A 17,885-nucleotide genomic window follows, 5' to 3' on the forward strand; every position below is an offset into this window, starting at 1 on the left:
TAAACTTCTGAGTAACACCTTTTTTCCAGCACGGCATTCTGCCTTGACTTATAATATTGTTTTTCTGACAGGAATGAGCTCTTTTTAAATTCTTGAAATTCAAAAGGATACATGTTGTCAGTCTCGAAAAAAAACCTGTAATTTCTGTCTCATTTTTAGTAGCTGGATGTTCATACCTTCAAATAGTTGCAGTTTTTATTCTAGCAGTTTTCAAAATCGTCAGGTTTTTCCATGGAACAGAAAAATTGAAATTGAAACTCTACTACAGTTCTTTTCTCTTCCCTGTGAGTTTGTCATTTTACAGCAAATAAAGAATTCAAAAGAAAAACAGATTAAGACATAGGATTTTTCCCAAATTGCTTACCCTCAATCTTTGTACTTTTTGAAACATTTCAGTTGCTGCATATTTTTAAAAGCAGCAAACAGTATTTAAAGAGAGATCTACTATTCAAATTAAATAGACCAGTATTTAAATATCAATGCCCACCCTCACAAAAATTCTCATGTTTTCCAAACATTCGAACCACTTCATCAAAACCTTGCTAGTAATGTTTAAACTGTGGACCAGATTGTTACAACATCTCTCATTTAAACTATCAAAGTAATATTTTTAAGTGTGAATTAACATCTCAGCAGAAAATAACACATGTCGATTTCTTGCTTTACAAGCAACACATAGCAGCAACACAATGCTGGCAATTTTTTCCCCCATACATCTCTAAATAACACCTTCCATTTAAGAACAAAAAAAAAAGCCCCAACCCACAAAACAAGTACACACAACTGAATCATTTTGTTCAAGAGACAGAGTGTTTGCCTTGAGCTTGTCAGGGAAGACTTCTCTAAATGTGTTCTTGAGGTGGACCTGGATTATGCAAACAATGCTTTTGCTTTTTAATTAGTATGAAATAGATTTCATTCAAACTTCTGTATGGTGTATAGGGATGATCTTTTGTAATGAAACTATTTTACACATCCACCCGAAGAAGAAATTAAGTCTAAACCAATGCAAACCTAGCAGAGCTGTTTTAACAGTTGTCCTTTAATTGGCCTCTGGATATAATTCTCCCATCTGTCTGTCCAGTAGTAATTGAGACAAGTGGCCATTGATTTCTTAGACTAATTATCAACATAGCCCAAAACAGTTTCCCAAAAGCAGCAAAAAAGTGGACTACATAAAGCAAACTACACCCTCAATGCTACAGAAAAAAGGAGAGGAGGAATAAGATTCCATGAAACACAGTCTTGCGTGCATGTTTTGTATCTCATTCCTACTGTTAGTGTGTAACTTTGGTTGTGACAAACTATGAACTACCTTATCATTAAAACAAGGGTGCTAAGCCTGCTTTCATCTAAAATAACCTTGTGCAATTTCTCAAATCAATTTATTTTGAAGTCGTATTATCTCTACAGTACAAGGGTACAAGTAGCAAGACTATGTTCAGTCATGAAGCATAGACCAAAATATGAGCAGGGAGTCAGTGTGGAAATCGTAAACTTAGACCGTTTGCCTCTTTCCATACCCTCAGAGACCACAACCAGAAAGAACAACCATGATAAGATAGCCACATTCTTTTGACATCAATCCGTACTAAGAAACAGAATAAACACTAGCTTTTAAAAAAGTATCTACAAATTTTATAAGAACTTTATCACTAAAGTTAAAACAAGAATCACCAGAATCCACTGCCTGTTGTAACATTCTACTTGGTAGGGATTAAATGCAGACATTTTGACTGGAAAATGCATAAATCCAAGAAAAAAAAGAATAGTCATCTTTGCTAGGTAGCTTATCCATGTTTCATTCTCCCTTACATTTCTGCTTTGCTCCTCAGCGCTCATTAATGAATGGGAAACTCCTAAGGTTCATCTTATTATTCAGATGGTGAAATGCATAACAAGCATACAACGATGTAGCTAAGCAACCACGCACGAGCCTTTTCGAGGGAAGGTCTTCAGAGGTGATAAAAACGAGAGAAGAAATCACTTACTAAAACCCATACGGTTTAAAGTGGCATGAAGGGTCACAAATATAAATTATTTACTAGCATAGAATCATAGAACAGTTTGGGTTGGAAGAGACCTTAAAGATCATCTAGTTCCAACCCCCTTTGCCATGGGCAGGGACACCTTCCACTAGATTGGGTTGCTCAAAGCCTCATCCAGCCTGGCCTTGAACACCTGCAGGGATGGGGCTTTTTGCATATAAAAATGTGGTAACTATGTCTCAATTTGACTAGATGTATACATATATTGATATTGTATTTAGGAAAAAAGACATTTACACACAACAGTATATAGAAGAAACATGAAAAATACCTTTGCTCAGATTTACTACACGTCTCCAGAGATCACAACATACAATCTTAAAGGGAAACACTCAAATAGTTTAAGAACAATCATCGCTATTCTCTTCAAATGGACAACAGAAAAGCTGACCAAATTCAGAAATCTTACTCTGCACGGTAGTTTCATCTACAACTGCATGTATAACTTGTAGTACTGCCTAACATCACGGGAAGTGAAACTCCTCTGTCTTCTAAAGCGTCATAATGCTTCAGACAAAACAAAAAGGGAGTGAACCTCCAGAATTATTTTGTGTCCAATGATGTGGAAGTAAACAAAACGGACCTTCACCTCGCCCCTTTTAGGCAACAATGCTGATCAAAAACAGCATCTGAGAATTCAATTACTAAATTCAGCCAAGAGCGCAGTAATTTGGCACATACTAAAACAATTTTTTTCCAGCTATAGAATAAAACAGTCATATAATTAAAATAAAATCTGTTCATCTACAATGTATATTGCAGTATGTTTGTCCTGATTCACATTCCTGTAATGCACAATACATTAGTTTAGACCTAAGTTACACAAAACTTCAGATTTTCCTTTAAGTTAGCTCAAAAAAATGAAATTATTGTTTATTTTTTCCAGAACAAAGTATATTGCAGACAAAGACAAGACAAGCTCTCTAGACGTTTTTTTCTCTGTAGACACTTGAGGATTCCTCAATGATTCTAATTTTTCTTACACTTTTTCTCAGCATCAAGAGCTGCCTATAAAAGAAGAATAGCAAGGATTGACTTGCAACCTAAAACCACCATTTGGACAGGGTTCTCAGAAGTTTTCATTTCTGGAATTACTCAGCAACTATAAACTGCAATAACTGCATTCAGTAAGAATATAGCAAGTTCACTCAAACAGTTCCTCATATGCTGTACATGTATCACTTGTCATCTACAAGACTCGGAACAGCTGTTGCACCTGGGAAAGTTTCATCACTAAGTTTTGACTGTATACTACAATGGGAAAAAAAAAAAATCTTATCAAAATGCAAAAGGGTATACACAAAGTGAGTATGAATTTCTGCCAGGACACAGACTCGTAATTTGTGAAAACTGTTATGAAAAATTCACTCAAGTTTTCAACCTTGGGTTGAAGTCTATGAGCACAAGATCCATCAACAATCTCAACAGAACATTTACGGCCCACACTGAAACCAAGACAGAAAAGAAATACCATCGTGCATCACTAGCGTTATCTCCCTCATTAAACTTGTTTTTTCTTGGTCTCCCATCCAAGTACTAAGAGAACCACAGAACTACGAAGAGGTGATCACTCACCGTACTGTTTATACATTTACTAAACAGACATAGTAGATCTTCAGTTATAAAGTTCATTATAAAGAAATTCTCAACACTGTTTTTCAGAGGAAAAGACTTTTATAAATTAGAAATTTCTATCAGAGATATTAATATCTGTCTCGCAGGCCATATGCTGCCAGCATTAAAATTCACCAGAACCATAGCCCATCATCCCCAAGATCTTCTCTCTCAGAACTTCTCAGGAGCAAGCTGCAGGATGGCTAACTCTTCTGAAGGTGAAAATTTTGCTTTATCTCAATCTCCCCCAAGGTCTCATGACTGTTTTACATGGTTAAAAATACTGAGTGTCCTCAAGAGCAATGATGGCTGAAATCAAGTTGTTATCATAGGACAGTTCACTACTGACAATCAACTCTCCCTCAAGGAATACACAGGCAAGAACACCAAAGAGTAGCTTCATGAACTGGTCTACTGGCAGAAAATCAGTCACCCTCTTGTGTGTGTGCTGTCCAGACCCTTGTTGGCAGCAGGCAGGAAGTGCATGCATGCACTGTACAACACATGTGCAGCAAGACCTGTGCTTCCTGAAAATGTCATACTTACTGACACATGGACAGTCAGTCCAGTCATCTGACAGAATGGGCACTCAACATAACTCTTTCGTTTTTGAAAGGCACTTTGAGAAAAATCAATAGTTTTACCCAAAAGAGAAAAATGCTGAACAGGGAAGATTTCCTATTTTTAGTCAAATCCTGAAGTAATAATGTGGTGTCTCGTCTTGCTAGCTGTAGAATGAACCTTTAAATGTAAGTAAGCAAAATAACATTTGTTCATACTACTTAAGAAAAAGATCTGGATAGATCCGTGCAAATAAAACACATTTCCATTTTTAAACAGACAACTGAAAACAAATCAAAACTGGGCTGTGAACTGGTGCTGCGCATGCTTCAAAACTTTCCTTTACCTCCTGAAGTTCTTCTATGTCAGCTTTGGAAAAGTGGTATTTATATCCTTCCTTTTAAGAAAAAAATTCCTTCAGTAAAGTAATGGGGTATTATGTTAGGTGAATATACACAACTGGATCAAAAGAAACTGATAAATCAATAATGAAATGAGCAGCCTAGACAGACAACATCCATACCCTCTGCTGTGAACCTCATTACTGCATTTATGAGGAAGGATTCCTCAACCCTGTATCTGGTGACAATCTAGTTCACCAATGATGAGACAATGGAAGACACCACAGGAGAGAATCTGCTATCAGTTTCAGTCTGACAAGGGCTAGGCAGCAGCTTCAGCTGAATCCCCAAAGGAATTCAAAACAGGAAAGATCATGGTGAAGGCCAAGTAAACAGGAGTGTCTTATTTTAAATCTTGTTCTTCAAGCACTGTGTGCGCCTTTTGGAAAAAATCAATCCTACTTTATTCTAAAGAATGTCCTTCTCTGCCATTTCATTGCTGCTACTCTTCTTCCATGATCCCTGAAGGGGAATTCCTATTGGACCTAAAAGATATTTCACTTGGTGCCAACAGACAGTAAACTGGAGAGGTAAAACAAAGGGTCATTTGGTTACAGTCTCACCCAAAGGGACAAGACCAGCTATGGAAAGGGCGCACTTTGAGTACAGGAAGATCTGCTGCTTTCTCAAGTTCTACTCAATGATTCCAATCAGATTTCTTAACACAATGTGGTGTAGTTCTTGCCAAATCAACATGAGAAATTAATTAGTAGCAGAGGCTTGAAGCTGGTTCAACACACACACACACACAAAAATGTAGATATGGATAATGCACTTTGCAACAAACACCCGGATAGTCAGCGGAAAAATGTTACTATGGCTTTGTTTTGCATCTTAGGTCTTAAACCTTTTTAGTTCAAAGATTTCATGGGTGGGTAGGAAAGAGAGGGAGGGAAGAAGGCAAAACCAAGCAAGCAAGTAAGAGCACAGTCAAACACAATTTTGTTTTGGACTAGTAAAGAAAAATTTTTCTGTCTTGAAAAGATCTAGTGATCTAATTCACTCTGTAAATGAAAAATAGTCATCAATCACGACATTACATACTTGCCCATCATCTGATACAGTGATTTTAAGTAACCGTTAACACTCTTTTAAAAGGAAAAGAAAAAAAAAACAACTTACCTCAGTTGTTTTGCATAGTTCTGCTCAATTTCTATTCTTTCTTTTACAAATTTTGCGTATTTCTCCAGGAAGTCAATACCCCACTGTGTATGCTTGTCTAAGTTATCAAACTGATCCTTTAAAAACAAAAGGAAATAAAAATACCCAGAATTAGTTAAGAATCACAGCAGCACTAGAAGTGACATGTAATTTATTATGAGTTGTGCTGTGAGGGAGTGCTTGCTACTTGGTTAGAAGTTATTCAAGTTATAAATCAGCCATGTCTGCATATATATATCAGCCATATACCAGAACAGTAAGCTGTATGTGCAGGCACAGACCTACCTCCTTCTGTAAAAACAGCTCTAAATATTTGCATTTTAAGTTGTATACAGTCTTCGATCACTTTCACAATGCAGATGTGTCTTTTTTCGACCCTAAATATCCTTTAATTCAAAAATGGATCTTTTCCACTAAGATAACCAAAGATCAGGATTAGGTAAATAAGAGACTGTTTAATGAAAGAGATGTGTTTGGCAATTTTAAACCACAAGAAACTGTAATTTCATCAGATACAAAAAAATTACTTCCACTCTTACAATTACTCAGTGAAAGAAAAATAACATAAATTATAGTTGCATGACTAAGTTGGGTGTAGTCTGCATACGAAAAACATTTATTAAAGCAAATCTCTATACACATTTCATGATCAGCTCTAGCAAGAGATTCCAAAGAAAGCAAACCTGTCCTTAGCCATTACGAAAGTTATAGCAAAGCAAAGGCACAAAACAGAAACAGTAAAAATAAACCACACTTTCAAAAACGGGGGATTTTTAACACATCAAATCACCTTCAAAACCAATCTTTCACTGTATTCTCTACTGATCAACAGGTGGAGGATACACTAATTAGGCCAAGTTGAAAATTCAAAAAACAAATGGAAAAATCGAGGTTAGGAATTAGTTAGGAATGAATAAAGGTATAAAATACAGCCTAGCAAATATTTTAGTCTAGCACACTTGTATTTTATGCTAAAAAAAATCTGCCAGAATGGAAAAATCAAGGATTTTCACCTTACGACAGAATCTACAGTAAATTTTTCTTAACAGTTACTTATTAATCCAAAAAGAAAAGCAACCACAACATCAGAGTTTGTGTCCTGTATATGCTGAATCCAAATACACTTGAGAGCAAATTTAAAAAATAAAAAGTAGAAAAAAAAGGAAAAAAAGCTAGCTTGACCCTCAGTTCTTTTATTATATTTTTCTCCTCTCCACTTTACTGGAGGAGTGAGAGAGCGGCTGTGTGGAGTTTAGTTGCCGGATCGGCCTAAACCACACAAGCATTTAAAGGTAAAGTTTATTTAACTTGCACAAAAAACTGAGAGGCGCTTATCAGAAGCTGTGTCTTGCAGATTCAGCAACTTGCCTGAACCAAATGAATTATGTCAACCTTCAGAATTAGCAACCTAAGTTCAATTTCAACATGCAGTAGGATGATCTGAAGATAAATCAAAAAACGCCGCAGAGCTTAAGACTCGAGGAAAACGTATTCACTAATAGAGGTATCAAGACAATACAACTATATAAACCTAACAAGAATAATAAAAAAGAACGTAGCAGGATTAAGGTTGCTCTCAAATCTTGCCTTGCAGCTCTCGGTATCCTACACCATGGACTAACAACCATGGCGGTTAGTGCCTTGAACACTCCAATCCAATGGCATGCAAGCACCACCAACCGAAAGCACCCATCCTGTTCCACTACTAGCCATGTGCTTCTGCCTCTGCATCACTCTCTCCACCAAAACCACAACCAATTTCCCTGATCTGTTTCACCAGAGAACCATAAAAACAGCCAACAGACAGGAGAGCGACTAAGACAAGATTTTAATATATTTGAGAAACCATGGCCTATATCTCATATTGTTCTGATGTGCTCACTTCACACCAGCTGGACATTTCCAATATTTTTGTCAAATAAAGTGACACTTCTGCAATTGTTTTCAGAAAAGTTGCATATGCATTGTTTGTTCATGGGAAGAGGGAGACTGTTACCATGCTGCAGTGTCAAACTGCTGTTGCATATATGCAGAAAAATACATCATCTCAAGAAGCCTTTCTTTTTTATATTCCACTCATTTTTGTAATTACTGACATTAACCTGGCATCCAAAAGAAGCTTCCAAAAGGTGCTTTTGGCATGGAGCCAACATCCAATACCATTAAGAAGAACTGACTTCCTTTAATGCACAGCAGAACAAAGCCTTTGCTGTCCTACTTAGGCGCTTTAGTCCACAAAGCTCTCATTTGCTACTGAAGTTTCATTAGCATGACGGAATACCACATTACTTATGTTTCGAACATGTAACCAGAGAGGATGGCTTTCCAGATATTTTCTAAGGACTCCACTGGTCAAAATTAATTCTCTGCTACTCATATGAAACCGGAATGGAAAAAAATAAGTACATTTCACATGCTATTCTTCCTTTACGCTCTACTAGAAGTATTTCATCACTGACTGAGTGCCAAAAACTTCTTTTCCTCTATTCCTCCTCTTCATCTGATTCAAGAAACAGAATGCTCTGTGCAAAGACAGCTTTGTAGGACTATCCCATAGTCTCTCACAGGAGGAAAGAATTTGCTCCCTCTCTATATGAGGAACATGCACAAAACATACACAGAACAACCTGAATGGAGTAAATCCTGTGTAAGAAAAAAAATTAAACCCCATTAGCTATCCTCACCGCTCTGTGGACCTTTACATCAGTCGAGCTCCTCCAACACTATTGACATCTATAAAACTACTCATGGATGCATTAATAATATCCTAGATAAGGAATGGAAATTCTAATTTAGTAAGCCAGTAGTCCACATTTACTGAAATTAAAATAGTAGTAGTACATTCCCACTCTTTTGAAGAGTGAGACAGCTTCACAAAGTCAGTTTGTTGTTCACTGCTTTTTTTTGGTCAGCAATTATATTATGCACTTATAATGAAGCATACAGTATGAAGGATCAAAAAATAATACTTTCAAGAAGTACTAAAGTAATTTTTTTTAAATTGGCTTATAAATGACCAAAGTTAGATGCCCCCCAAAAAATATCTACAGATGACAATGTAGATTTGTATTCAAAATAAAAACACTGTAATAAACTCTCACATAAACACCGATTCCTTAGATTAAATTAGATATACTGACAATGTATCTTAAGTTCTCTGTAAGTCAAGTATGTACTGTAGAACAGAGCTCTCAATTAACAGATAAAGAAAATATATTAAGCAAACACATGAGCTTCACAATTTTTTCAAATTCTCTATGAACAATAAATCAGTGAATGAAAGTCTGCAGTCACAAAAATCACCTTACACTGCTCAATAATGACACTGAGATAAACGAGCAAAAGATAAAGGCAACATCAATGAATAAGCAGAAAGGAATGGCCTTTTCAGAAGGCTTTCTAGAGGCGAGTTGCAAATTTACTCCTTTCAACTTCTCTCCAGAAGCATCCATGTTTGAGCTCTGAGCCTCGATTAAGCAAGAAGTTTCCTTTTCATCCAGGAATACAAGCAGAAAAATCTTTCACACTGCTACAAAGGAAATCATATTAATGCACTGAGATACAAGCCAAGCCAAGCAATATCTTGAATGTAAAAATCAGTGCAAAAATCAGGCGATACCGTACAGAGGAGAAAATAGACCAAACAGTTGCAGTAAAATTTAAGCCTGGAATTTCAAAATAAATATATCAATGTATTAATTTGGCTCTCTCCTTTATAAGAAATATGACAACAGCATTAACTAAAGATCAGCTAAAGGCAATTCAAAAAAAAAGAGCACATCCTACAACATCTGACTACCACACTGATAGCAAAGTATGTTCTTAACAATATTCCAAGGCAAATATATATTGCTGTTTGTCTACTAACTCCCCACACCCCTTAGCAGCTGAGCAGGCAATTTTTGTAAAAAACTTTATTAAAACTGCAGCTGATTATTACTAAACCGATTCAAGTCAGCTAATGGATGGTGGCGCTAAGTAGAAACTGCCCACTCGAAATCTGGAATGTAGTCCAAAGTCTCTACATTATAAACAAACAAACCTGACACTTCACAAAATATTTGTATATATTGTTACCTCCCTAAATTCTACTTCCAGATTATTTACTGGAACCACAGATCAGTGTTATGAATACTTCAGGCATGTAGTTCTAAACTTAACAGGTTTTTGCAGACACCAGGAAGCTTTACAATAATTGCAGCTGAAGCATCAAAGCAAGGAGCCAAGCTGAGGCAAATCTGCAAAGACAAAAAAGCCTTTCCCGGGTTAAACCAGAGATTTGTGTGCTCTCTCTTACAGACACCTGTTTCTTCCCCAAACAAGCCTCAAGAACCAACAAAGAAGAAAAACATGGAGGAAATCTTCAAAGGGATGAGTATGGAGGGAACGCTACAGCATAAATACCAAACCTTTAGTTTACTAAAGCTATCAGTAGTCCAGGCACTATTTTATGAGAGTTTCAAATAAAAGGCATTAAACTAGATTGAGATTTTTAAAGGGTTAATGCTCTCAGCTTTCATCAACTTTGAAAAGCATTCCTACTTTCATTAAAAGCTAGGATTGTGGTATCAAACTCCGTAAAAAAAAAAAATTGCTTTACTAAATGATTTCTTTACAATAAACTCTAGTTTACTGCATCAACATCGAACTGCTCATTAGTCTCCATTTCACTGACCTGTTATTTTGATGATCTCTAGACAACACAGGTGAAAGGCTCAAGAATCATATTAAACACAGAACTACATCAAGTTACAAACTGAAGCAATCTCAATTAATTACTATAATTAATTAAATCTGCAATATCTTTAAAATATATTATTTAATAAAACATTTTATTTGAATGAAATGAAAAAAACCCACATTTATTTGCTATCATCATTTTATTCTCTTTTGACTCAATTGCACATCATTATTTCCATACTTTTATCAGACCAGAATTTTAGTCTGCAGTTATCCAAGTGATCTTATTTGCAGTTTTGAAGTACTGGCACAAGATTAGGGTGTTTTTTCCCAATTCTTTGTTCTCCAGGCTGCATAGCTTGGCTAGTCTAAACTCCAATTCAGTGAGTGGGAGATTAAAAGATCAATCCCATATTTTGCTCTTTGAATTCTTAACACTAACACAGTCCAGTGTAAAAAAAATACATACTATACCCTGACAAGATTCCACAAAGAAAATGTTCAGAGCATGGAAAAGCAGGAATTAGGTCTTGTTCAGGGAAAAAGCCCAAAACATTTGGCATCAAAAAAGCCCCAGTGCATTTGTGGATAGAAATGTTAGATTTTATTATCACTTTGAGAAAAACAACAAATTATTTAACGACACAACTGCAAGTCCACAGCAATCCAACTGAGAAAATGTGGCTGATTATGTATCTCAACGTTGATCATAGCAGATCTTGTTTACTCAATTAAAGCCCATGAGGATTTCTCAAATGAACCTGAATTATGGATAGATTTAAATGAGAGGTTAAATTCTGCATAATGTCATTCCTTCCTGCATCAGCAGTACTGCAAAAAGACCCAATGCTATTAAAGAAGTTTAGTATTTTAAATATTTTAAGTTATTTAAAATTTTTAAAGTTATTTTAAATATTTTAAGTTACAAAACATTACAAAGCAACTACTTCACATATTAAGATTTTATCAAACTCTTCTCCTGAAATATCTTAAGTGTTTGTATGAAACGCTATGCAGCTTACTTAATTCTTTTAATATTTTTTTTAAATAAAGATCAAGGTCTTGAATCAAGTTCAAACAATTCAACATTTTACATGAATGAGATGACTCCAGGTAGATATATTTACTTTTAAAATAACTTGCCGTGTTTGTGCAAAGAACTACTTCATGTGCTACACTAAAAATTATGGGAACCATAATTGGACATAAATATACTGATAAGTTACCAGTATAGTATACCTTTACCTCTTTGTCTTCAGGATGAATTAGATTACAAAATTGTACTTTAATTAGAGTTTGTTACACTAACATATTTCTGAGAATGCATTTCAGTTTTTCTGATCTTTGAAACCTCTTCAGTGCCTAATTGTTTTTGTTTTCTACTTCTCTATGCATTCCTGCTTTCTTTTCTATCCTAGGATAATCACTCTTCTATTTTACTGTCTGAACTAATTATCACTTCTCTCTTTTCCTGCCTGCTTGTTTTTTACAATTACCAATTTGGTCTTCTGGTCTTTCTCTTTTTCTTACAACTGCAATGTGTTTCTTCCTATCAGGCAGACAAGAACTGCTTCCAGCTAAACAGTAGTTAATTTTTTTAAAACATCCTGTTAGTTTTACATCTAAAAACTAACAAAGAGCTGTTTCTATACCAAGAACAAAATAGAAAGTATCTTGCTTTTCTGCTTTTTATGAGTTCTGGATTGTAGCTTCCTGACTAACCTGCAAATAATACCTCACCCCTCTCTGAAAACAATCTCTGTATTAAGAGAGTGGAAAAAGCATGCCTGCGAGTAAACTTGAAGACTAAGCATTTTACAGACTAGAAGATTAGTATCAATGAGAAGGTTCAGAGCAGCAACACCAGATGCCATAGCTACACTGGAAATGAAGCAGAGGCACTCCAAGATTAAGATGATAAAAAAACAGGTGCCTATACATAAACTAAACAGTACTTCACATTTAAATTGCATATTAAAAGTTCAGTATAGACTGTACAGGCAGAATAATATGAAGAAAATCTACTAGTCTTTTGGAGACCAAAAAAGGAAAAATAATTCCTAAAAAGAACATCTGAAAACAATTTCTTAGCTGACCTTCAGGACATGGTGCTATTGTGCTTGAAGAAATTAAGACACTGGTGTCATCAGCAAGCTGTATGTCATAGCTTGAAAAAATTTAAATGAGAAACTGTTAGAAATGCAGACCTGAAGTGCTTAATACACAAAAGGAAGACAATGGGAATTAAAAAATTACTTTCAGCTGGATGAAAGACTACTTTGCTCTAAGGATTAAAGAATGAATTCATAGCATGAACACAGCATGAAAAATCCATTTGCCTGTTAAACTTTTGTATCTGTTCTTAAAAAGCAATACCACTGCAAACTTTGATTTTAAAGCAAATTCCTATGATTAGAGAAATGTCTGCATAATAAAGTGAGCACAACTCAAAAGTGGTACTAAACCACTGGAGATCTAGCCATGCTGTAAGATAATGCATACAGCAAGCCAGGTTTCTAAAGCGATGCTAAAAATGGAGAGAGGCAATTGAGGAAGAGAAAGGCAACGTCTATGCTTTTCTCTTTAAAGATCTCCTCAGACCAGCAGCAAAGGAATTGCTTTGGAAACTTTTGATAGAAAGCCAGGTCTGGCAGGAGGGAACGTCTTGTTTGGCAGCTAACAACTTCACAGGTGTGACAGACATTTATTTTCCAGAAAAGTACAGGAATCTACCGCAGACAGAACAGGAGTAGAAACATTTGTGACTGCTTTTCTAATAAGCAGTCAGAACCACAACAGAATCAAGTTCTGCATCTGGTGATCAGCAATCAGCTGAAAGACATTAGAGACAAGAGCTATGCACTCCAGTTCACCCATGTCACTGAACTTACCAGCTGGACATACGGTAAGATTTTAAAAGCATTAGTTTTCTACCAGCAGAGCAAATTCATTGAAACAGTTCACAGCTGGCACACTGAACACCAATGTTAAGACAAGAGAGGAATGCCACAGAGGGCATCTCAACAACCACTCCTATTTGTCCCACTTCTCAATCACCTCCAGAATTCTTCCATTAATGGATGAGTACCTTCAAATGAACTACAACAGTGTATTCGTCTCACTGTATCTGTATGCAAACTTAACTAAAACTCAATTCTTCACAAGTTTACCTATGTTTCTGCTTTCTGGTTCTCTCAGGGGACACTCACACCACCTGTCTCACTGCACAGGGAGTGCACCGTCTCCTCAGGAGATTCTACCAACACGGTGCATAATAGCCAGAACAGGGTTCCAGGCATCTTTTCTCTCTCATACCCATTAGAGCCTCTTCGCATTGTGTTTGTTGTGGGTATGTATCAGCTTTAATTTAACATTTACCTACAAGTAATTTATCTACAAGTTAGTAAGAAGGTAAGACAGTCTGTCCCAAGCAAACAGAATGAACTTCCTTACCACCACTTGAGAAAAATATAAACACACACGCCTATAAAGCAGGTATCACTAACCATACACCCCTGCTTCTAGAATAAAAGTATACATAAAATATATATCAGGAAATCCTACTTTGAAAACCGGATCAGAATCCACTTGCTTAGCTTTCAAATAGCCTCTTATTCTCGTCAAACTTTTAATTGGGAGGAAACTTGTTTAAATAACTAACTTCTGATTAAAAAAATTAACCAGATTTTTTTCACATATGCTCTTTCTAAAGGTCTTCAAAATACTTGAGCCTTATTTGCATTTAAACCAAAGCTTAATTCTGAAACCGTAATTCTCCACTTAGTTCTGCTTTAAGTGTAATTCCTACTTTAACACATAAACCATTTTCAAACAGCTCCATCCAAGACAACAGCAGATCACAAATCCTATGTTTTCAAGCACTGTAATAGTGGCCACTTTAACACAGGGACAGCACTACACTTGACTTGTATATACAAAGGATGTAATTATGGCCATTCCCCTAAACACTGAGATATTCTTATTTTCACCACAGCCAAGTCAGAAAGCAGGTACTTCCTGAGTTTTTGGGAGTAGTTGAAGACTGTTAATATACAGGCATAAGCAGATTTTAGTCCTAGTTAGGTCACTTGCAAAAGGAGTCAGGAAGACTTCAAGTTTAACCATGAAGTAAGCGTTATATGATGCATCACAGTAAAAAATATTACTCTTTGTACAATGCTTAGAGATGCTGTTCCTCATTATAAGAAATACATGGAGAAAATGCCATCTTCACAGCAACACTGGAATAGTACACAGTACAAAGCAGTGGGGCTATACATCGAGGAACCAGCAGAATGCTGAATTCACTGTACGACCAGTAGCCATGTGAGGTCTCACATGAAGTCAAAGTTCTGTACAAAACCAGCACATTGCAAATGGAGTATTATTACAGAACACCTAGATGCCCTACATCATGAATTCAGAAGAAAGCAAATTCCACCAGCTTTGCTGCTCATTCTGTTGCAATGAGCCTGCATTCACTGCTTTGCAGGACAGTCATTGCTCATCAAGTTACCTCTCCATCCCTTACATGCAGATGCTACTGTATTACAGTACATCCAGTTGCACTACCATGAAACCCAGCTTACACTGCACTATTTAGTGAAAGTTTTACTGAATTGAAACATGGCATAAGTAAAATAACTACTAGTTTGCATACAACTTCAGAGTCTATAATATTATAGACTATACTATAGTTCTGAATTGTAACAGAGTCATAGCTCTGAATTCACCAAGAAGCCAAGATGACTGTGACAGTAAGTGACACAAATTTAAAACAAGGAAGTACTTTCTGCCAACTGGGGGAGGCAAAAAAGAAGAGTATCAACTTCCTTTCATTCAAATATCACTTCCTTGTATTTATCTGCTTAGCTATTAAGTAGACCATTCTCAGGATACCATTTTTAACTGACTTAAAAACCATAAAGTATTTAACAAGTAGAGTGCACAAATCCCACACAGAAGAGTCAATTTGGTACATTTCACATTTAAAGATGCACATTTAAGCCTTATCTCAGTGGAATAAGTAGAAAGAAAAAAAAAAACCAACTGCTTGGTATAGGTTGAATCATACTGTTTTATCATACTGTCTGCCAACTACAACAAACACAGTATAAAAATACCAATATAGAATCCAAGCACTGAGTTTCAGCAGAACTTCACCGTTTCAACACAGAGAGCAAGGTATATCCCTTATAACTTTCTTCATATGTATTTAATAAAGGCACATGTTATTTAGAATATTAAACTCAAGTCAACAGTTCCTTAAACAAAGTATCTTTCATGGCACTATTCCTAAACAATAATTGAAGTAAACAATGAACTCATAAAACTTACAGCACAGGAATAAAACAAACATATCCTGGTGTTAACTTTTAGATCACTTCTCACAATAGGTATAATTAAAATACCCAGTAAACCTACAAGAACTTGGTACTGAAATAACACACATTGGATCTTCTGGTAAACGTTAATCTTTTACCTTTAAACACAGACACAGAGATCCAGACAGAATCTGGATCTATCTAAATCTAGTATTTAGAATAGCTCTGATAAGATGTTTCAACTACTCTCACTATTCCTAACGTAGGTACACTACAACACAGCGAATGCAAGTGGAACATAAGAAGGTATTTCCTAGTGCTATTATCAGTTTCCATTAGACAGATTTAAGATGAAGGCACGTATCTTACGTTTCTTGCTACTAGTATTCAAAAGATGCAACTGTATTATACAGATTGTCAACAAACATTTGCTCTTCTAAGTTACTCAGAGTAAGATACACATGCACAGGTATTTTGATCAGCCCTTCAATTTTATTGAACTGAATCATTAGCCTTTTGTTGTTTAGGAAAGGCTGCAAATATTAACAGAATTAATCACCACAAGACTCTGTTCTGAGCATGCTCACTTCCCATTAAATGGAAGCAGACACTGTCCGATACCTCAGAAGATCAGAGATCACTGGGGACTGGTTAAGTAACAGTTACAGAACTGGAAGGCTCATCTGTTAACTGATTCACCATATGCTGTTTGGTTTTTTGAACCCAATAGACTAGGGATTTTTCTGTAAAAGTCCTACTCTAAGGTGAACTTCCCTTTTCAGTATCACCTGTGAATATTTTAGTGTTCAAGAGAAAGAATATAAAACCCACACCTTTTTCCCCTTCATTGACATCTTGCAAACAACAGTAAGCACCTTTCAAACTTGGATTATAAAACCAGATCCATATACTTAACAGGAAAGTAACAGCAATAAATTAGAGCCTTCCTGTCATCTTTGGAACACTATTTCTGATGAAGATAACACTCTGGGGAAAAAAAAAACAACACCAAAAAAAATCAACAACAACAACAAAAAAATCCCACACAAAAATCATTCTCTATTCGCAATGACATCTACTGCACCGTTCTTAAAGCAAAATTCATAATAACACTAATACAACTGCATAAAGAATTTAAACTAAAACCAGATGTTCCTACTGGCATCTTCAAAGAAATGCAATTTTCCAAGGTTTTGTGATTCAGATAACATCAAAGTGTAACACGATTCTGCTGTGTGTCAGTTTATCTCAGAGTTTTTAAGATATGAGCCTAGAAATATAAAGTCCTCTTATACTTCAACACAGATTTCAGAATCATAACTTGTATTGTAAGAATAACGTTAAAATTATTCATAATTTTTTCTTCCTTGTGGAAATGTACTTTCTTTGCAAGATCAAATAATACAAACACATACTGTTCCTCTTCCAGGTTAACGAGGTATTTTGCTTCCAAAATACCTTAAATTATAAGGGAAATTATCAGTGATATAATTTAACCATAAGCATATGCACTTCTAGTAGAACAGTTACATTTTTTAAATTATAAATAAACCCTATTACAACATATTTGGACATTGAAGTTGCATATACAAAAAAAAATCACCCGCATTTTGAAACTGTCATGGCTGGTTTTCTTATTCTTTCCAAAACATATACAAAGCCCAAACTCAAAACAGCTCAATTTCAATCCATTTCTCTAATCCAGCATAACAATTATATCAATATTATAAAGACAATGAGCTCCATAAATATATTCCACACCACTGCAGAAATTCAATATTGAAAGTAAGCAAATCTATAGCATAATCAGTGCAAATATTTCTGAAGCAAGACAAACAGCAGTCATGTTGAGGACAGAAGCGAACATGGAACGACAGGGTCACATCTGGCAATACTGACATCGGACTGGATCCATTTATTTTTGAAGAGCCAGTTTCTTTTTAAGAGCCAATCAAACAGTCAATGTAGAAATTAAAAGGTACTTCAGCAGAAGTCTACCTTCTGCAGTTATTTCCTTCCTGACTAACAAAAATACAAGGGTATTCGCAGGGAAATACAGCAGAGATCAGAAAGGTACAGATAAACAAGCATCAAAT

At 35.7% G+C, this 17,885-nt stretch overlaps 1 protein-coding gene across 2 annotated transcripts in view; it reads right to left on the reverse strand.

Moving 5' to 3' along the window:
- The window catches only part of FNBP1L (formin binding protein 1 like), a 55,233-nt gene that overhangs the window by 20,212 nt on the left and 17,136 nt on the right, over positions 1 to 17,885 (reverse strand). For both annotated transcript variants that reach the window (XM_086617150.1, XM_086617149.1), the window contains exon 2: positions 5,747 to 5,862. In XM_086617150.1, coding sequence (XP_086473276.1) covers positions 5,747 to 5,862 — 116 coding nt within the window. The remainder of the gene's footprint in view (positions 1 to 5,746; positions 5,863 to 17,885) is intronic.

This window comes from Tauraco erythrolophus, chromosome 10 (genome assembly GCF_009769465.1).
Source record: "Tauraco erythrolophus isolate bTauEry1 chromosome 10, bTauEry1.pri, whole genome shotgun sequence".
Classification (NCBI taxonomy): domain Eukaryota; kingdom Metazoa; phylum Chordata; class Aves; order Musophagiformes; family Musophagidae; genus Tauraco; species Tauraco erythrolophus.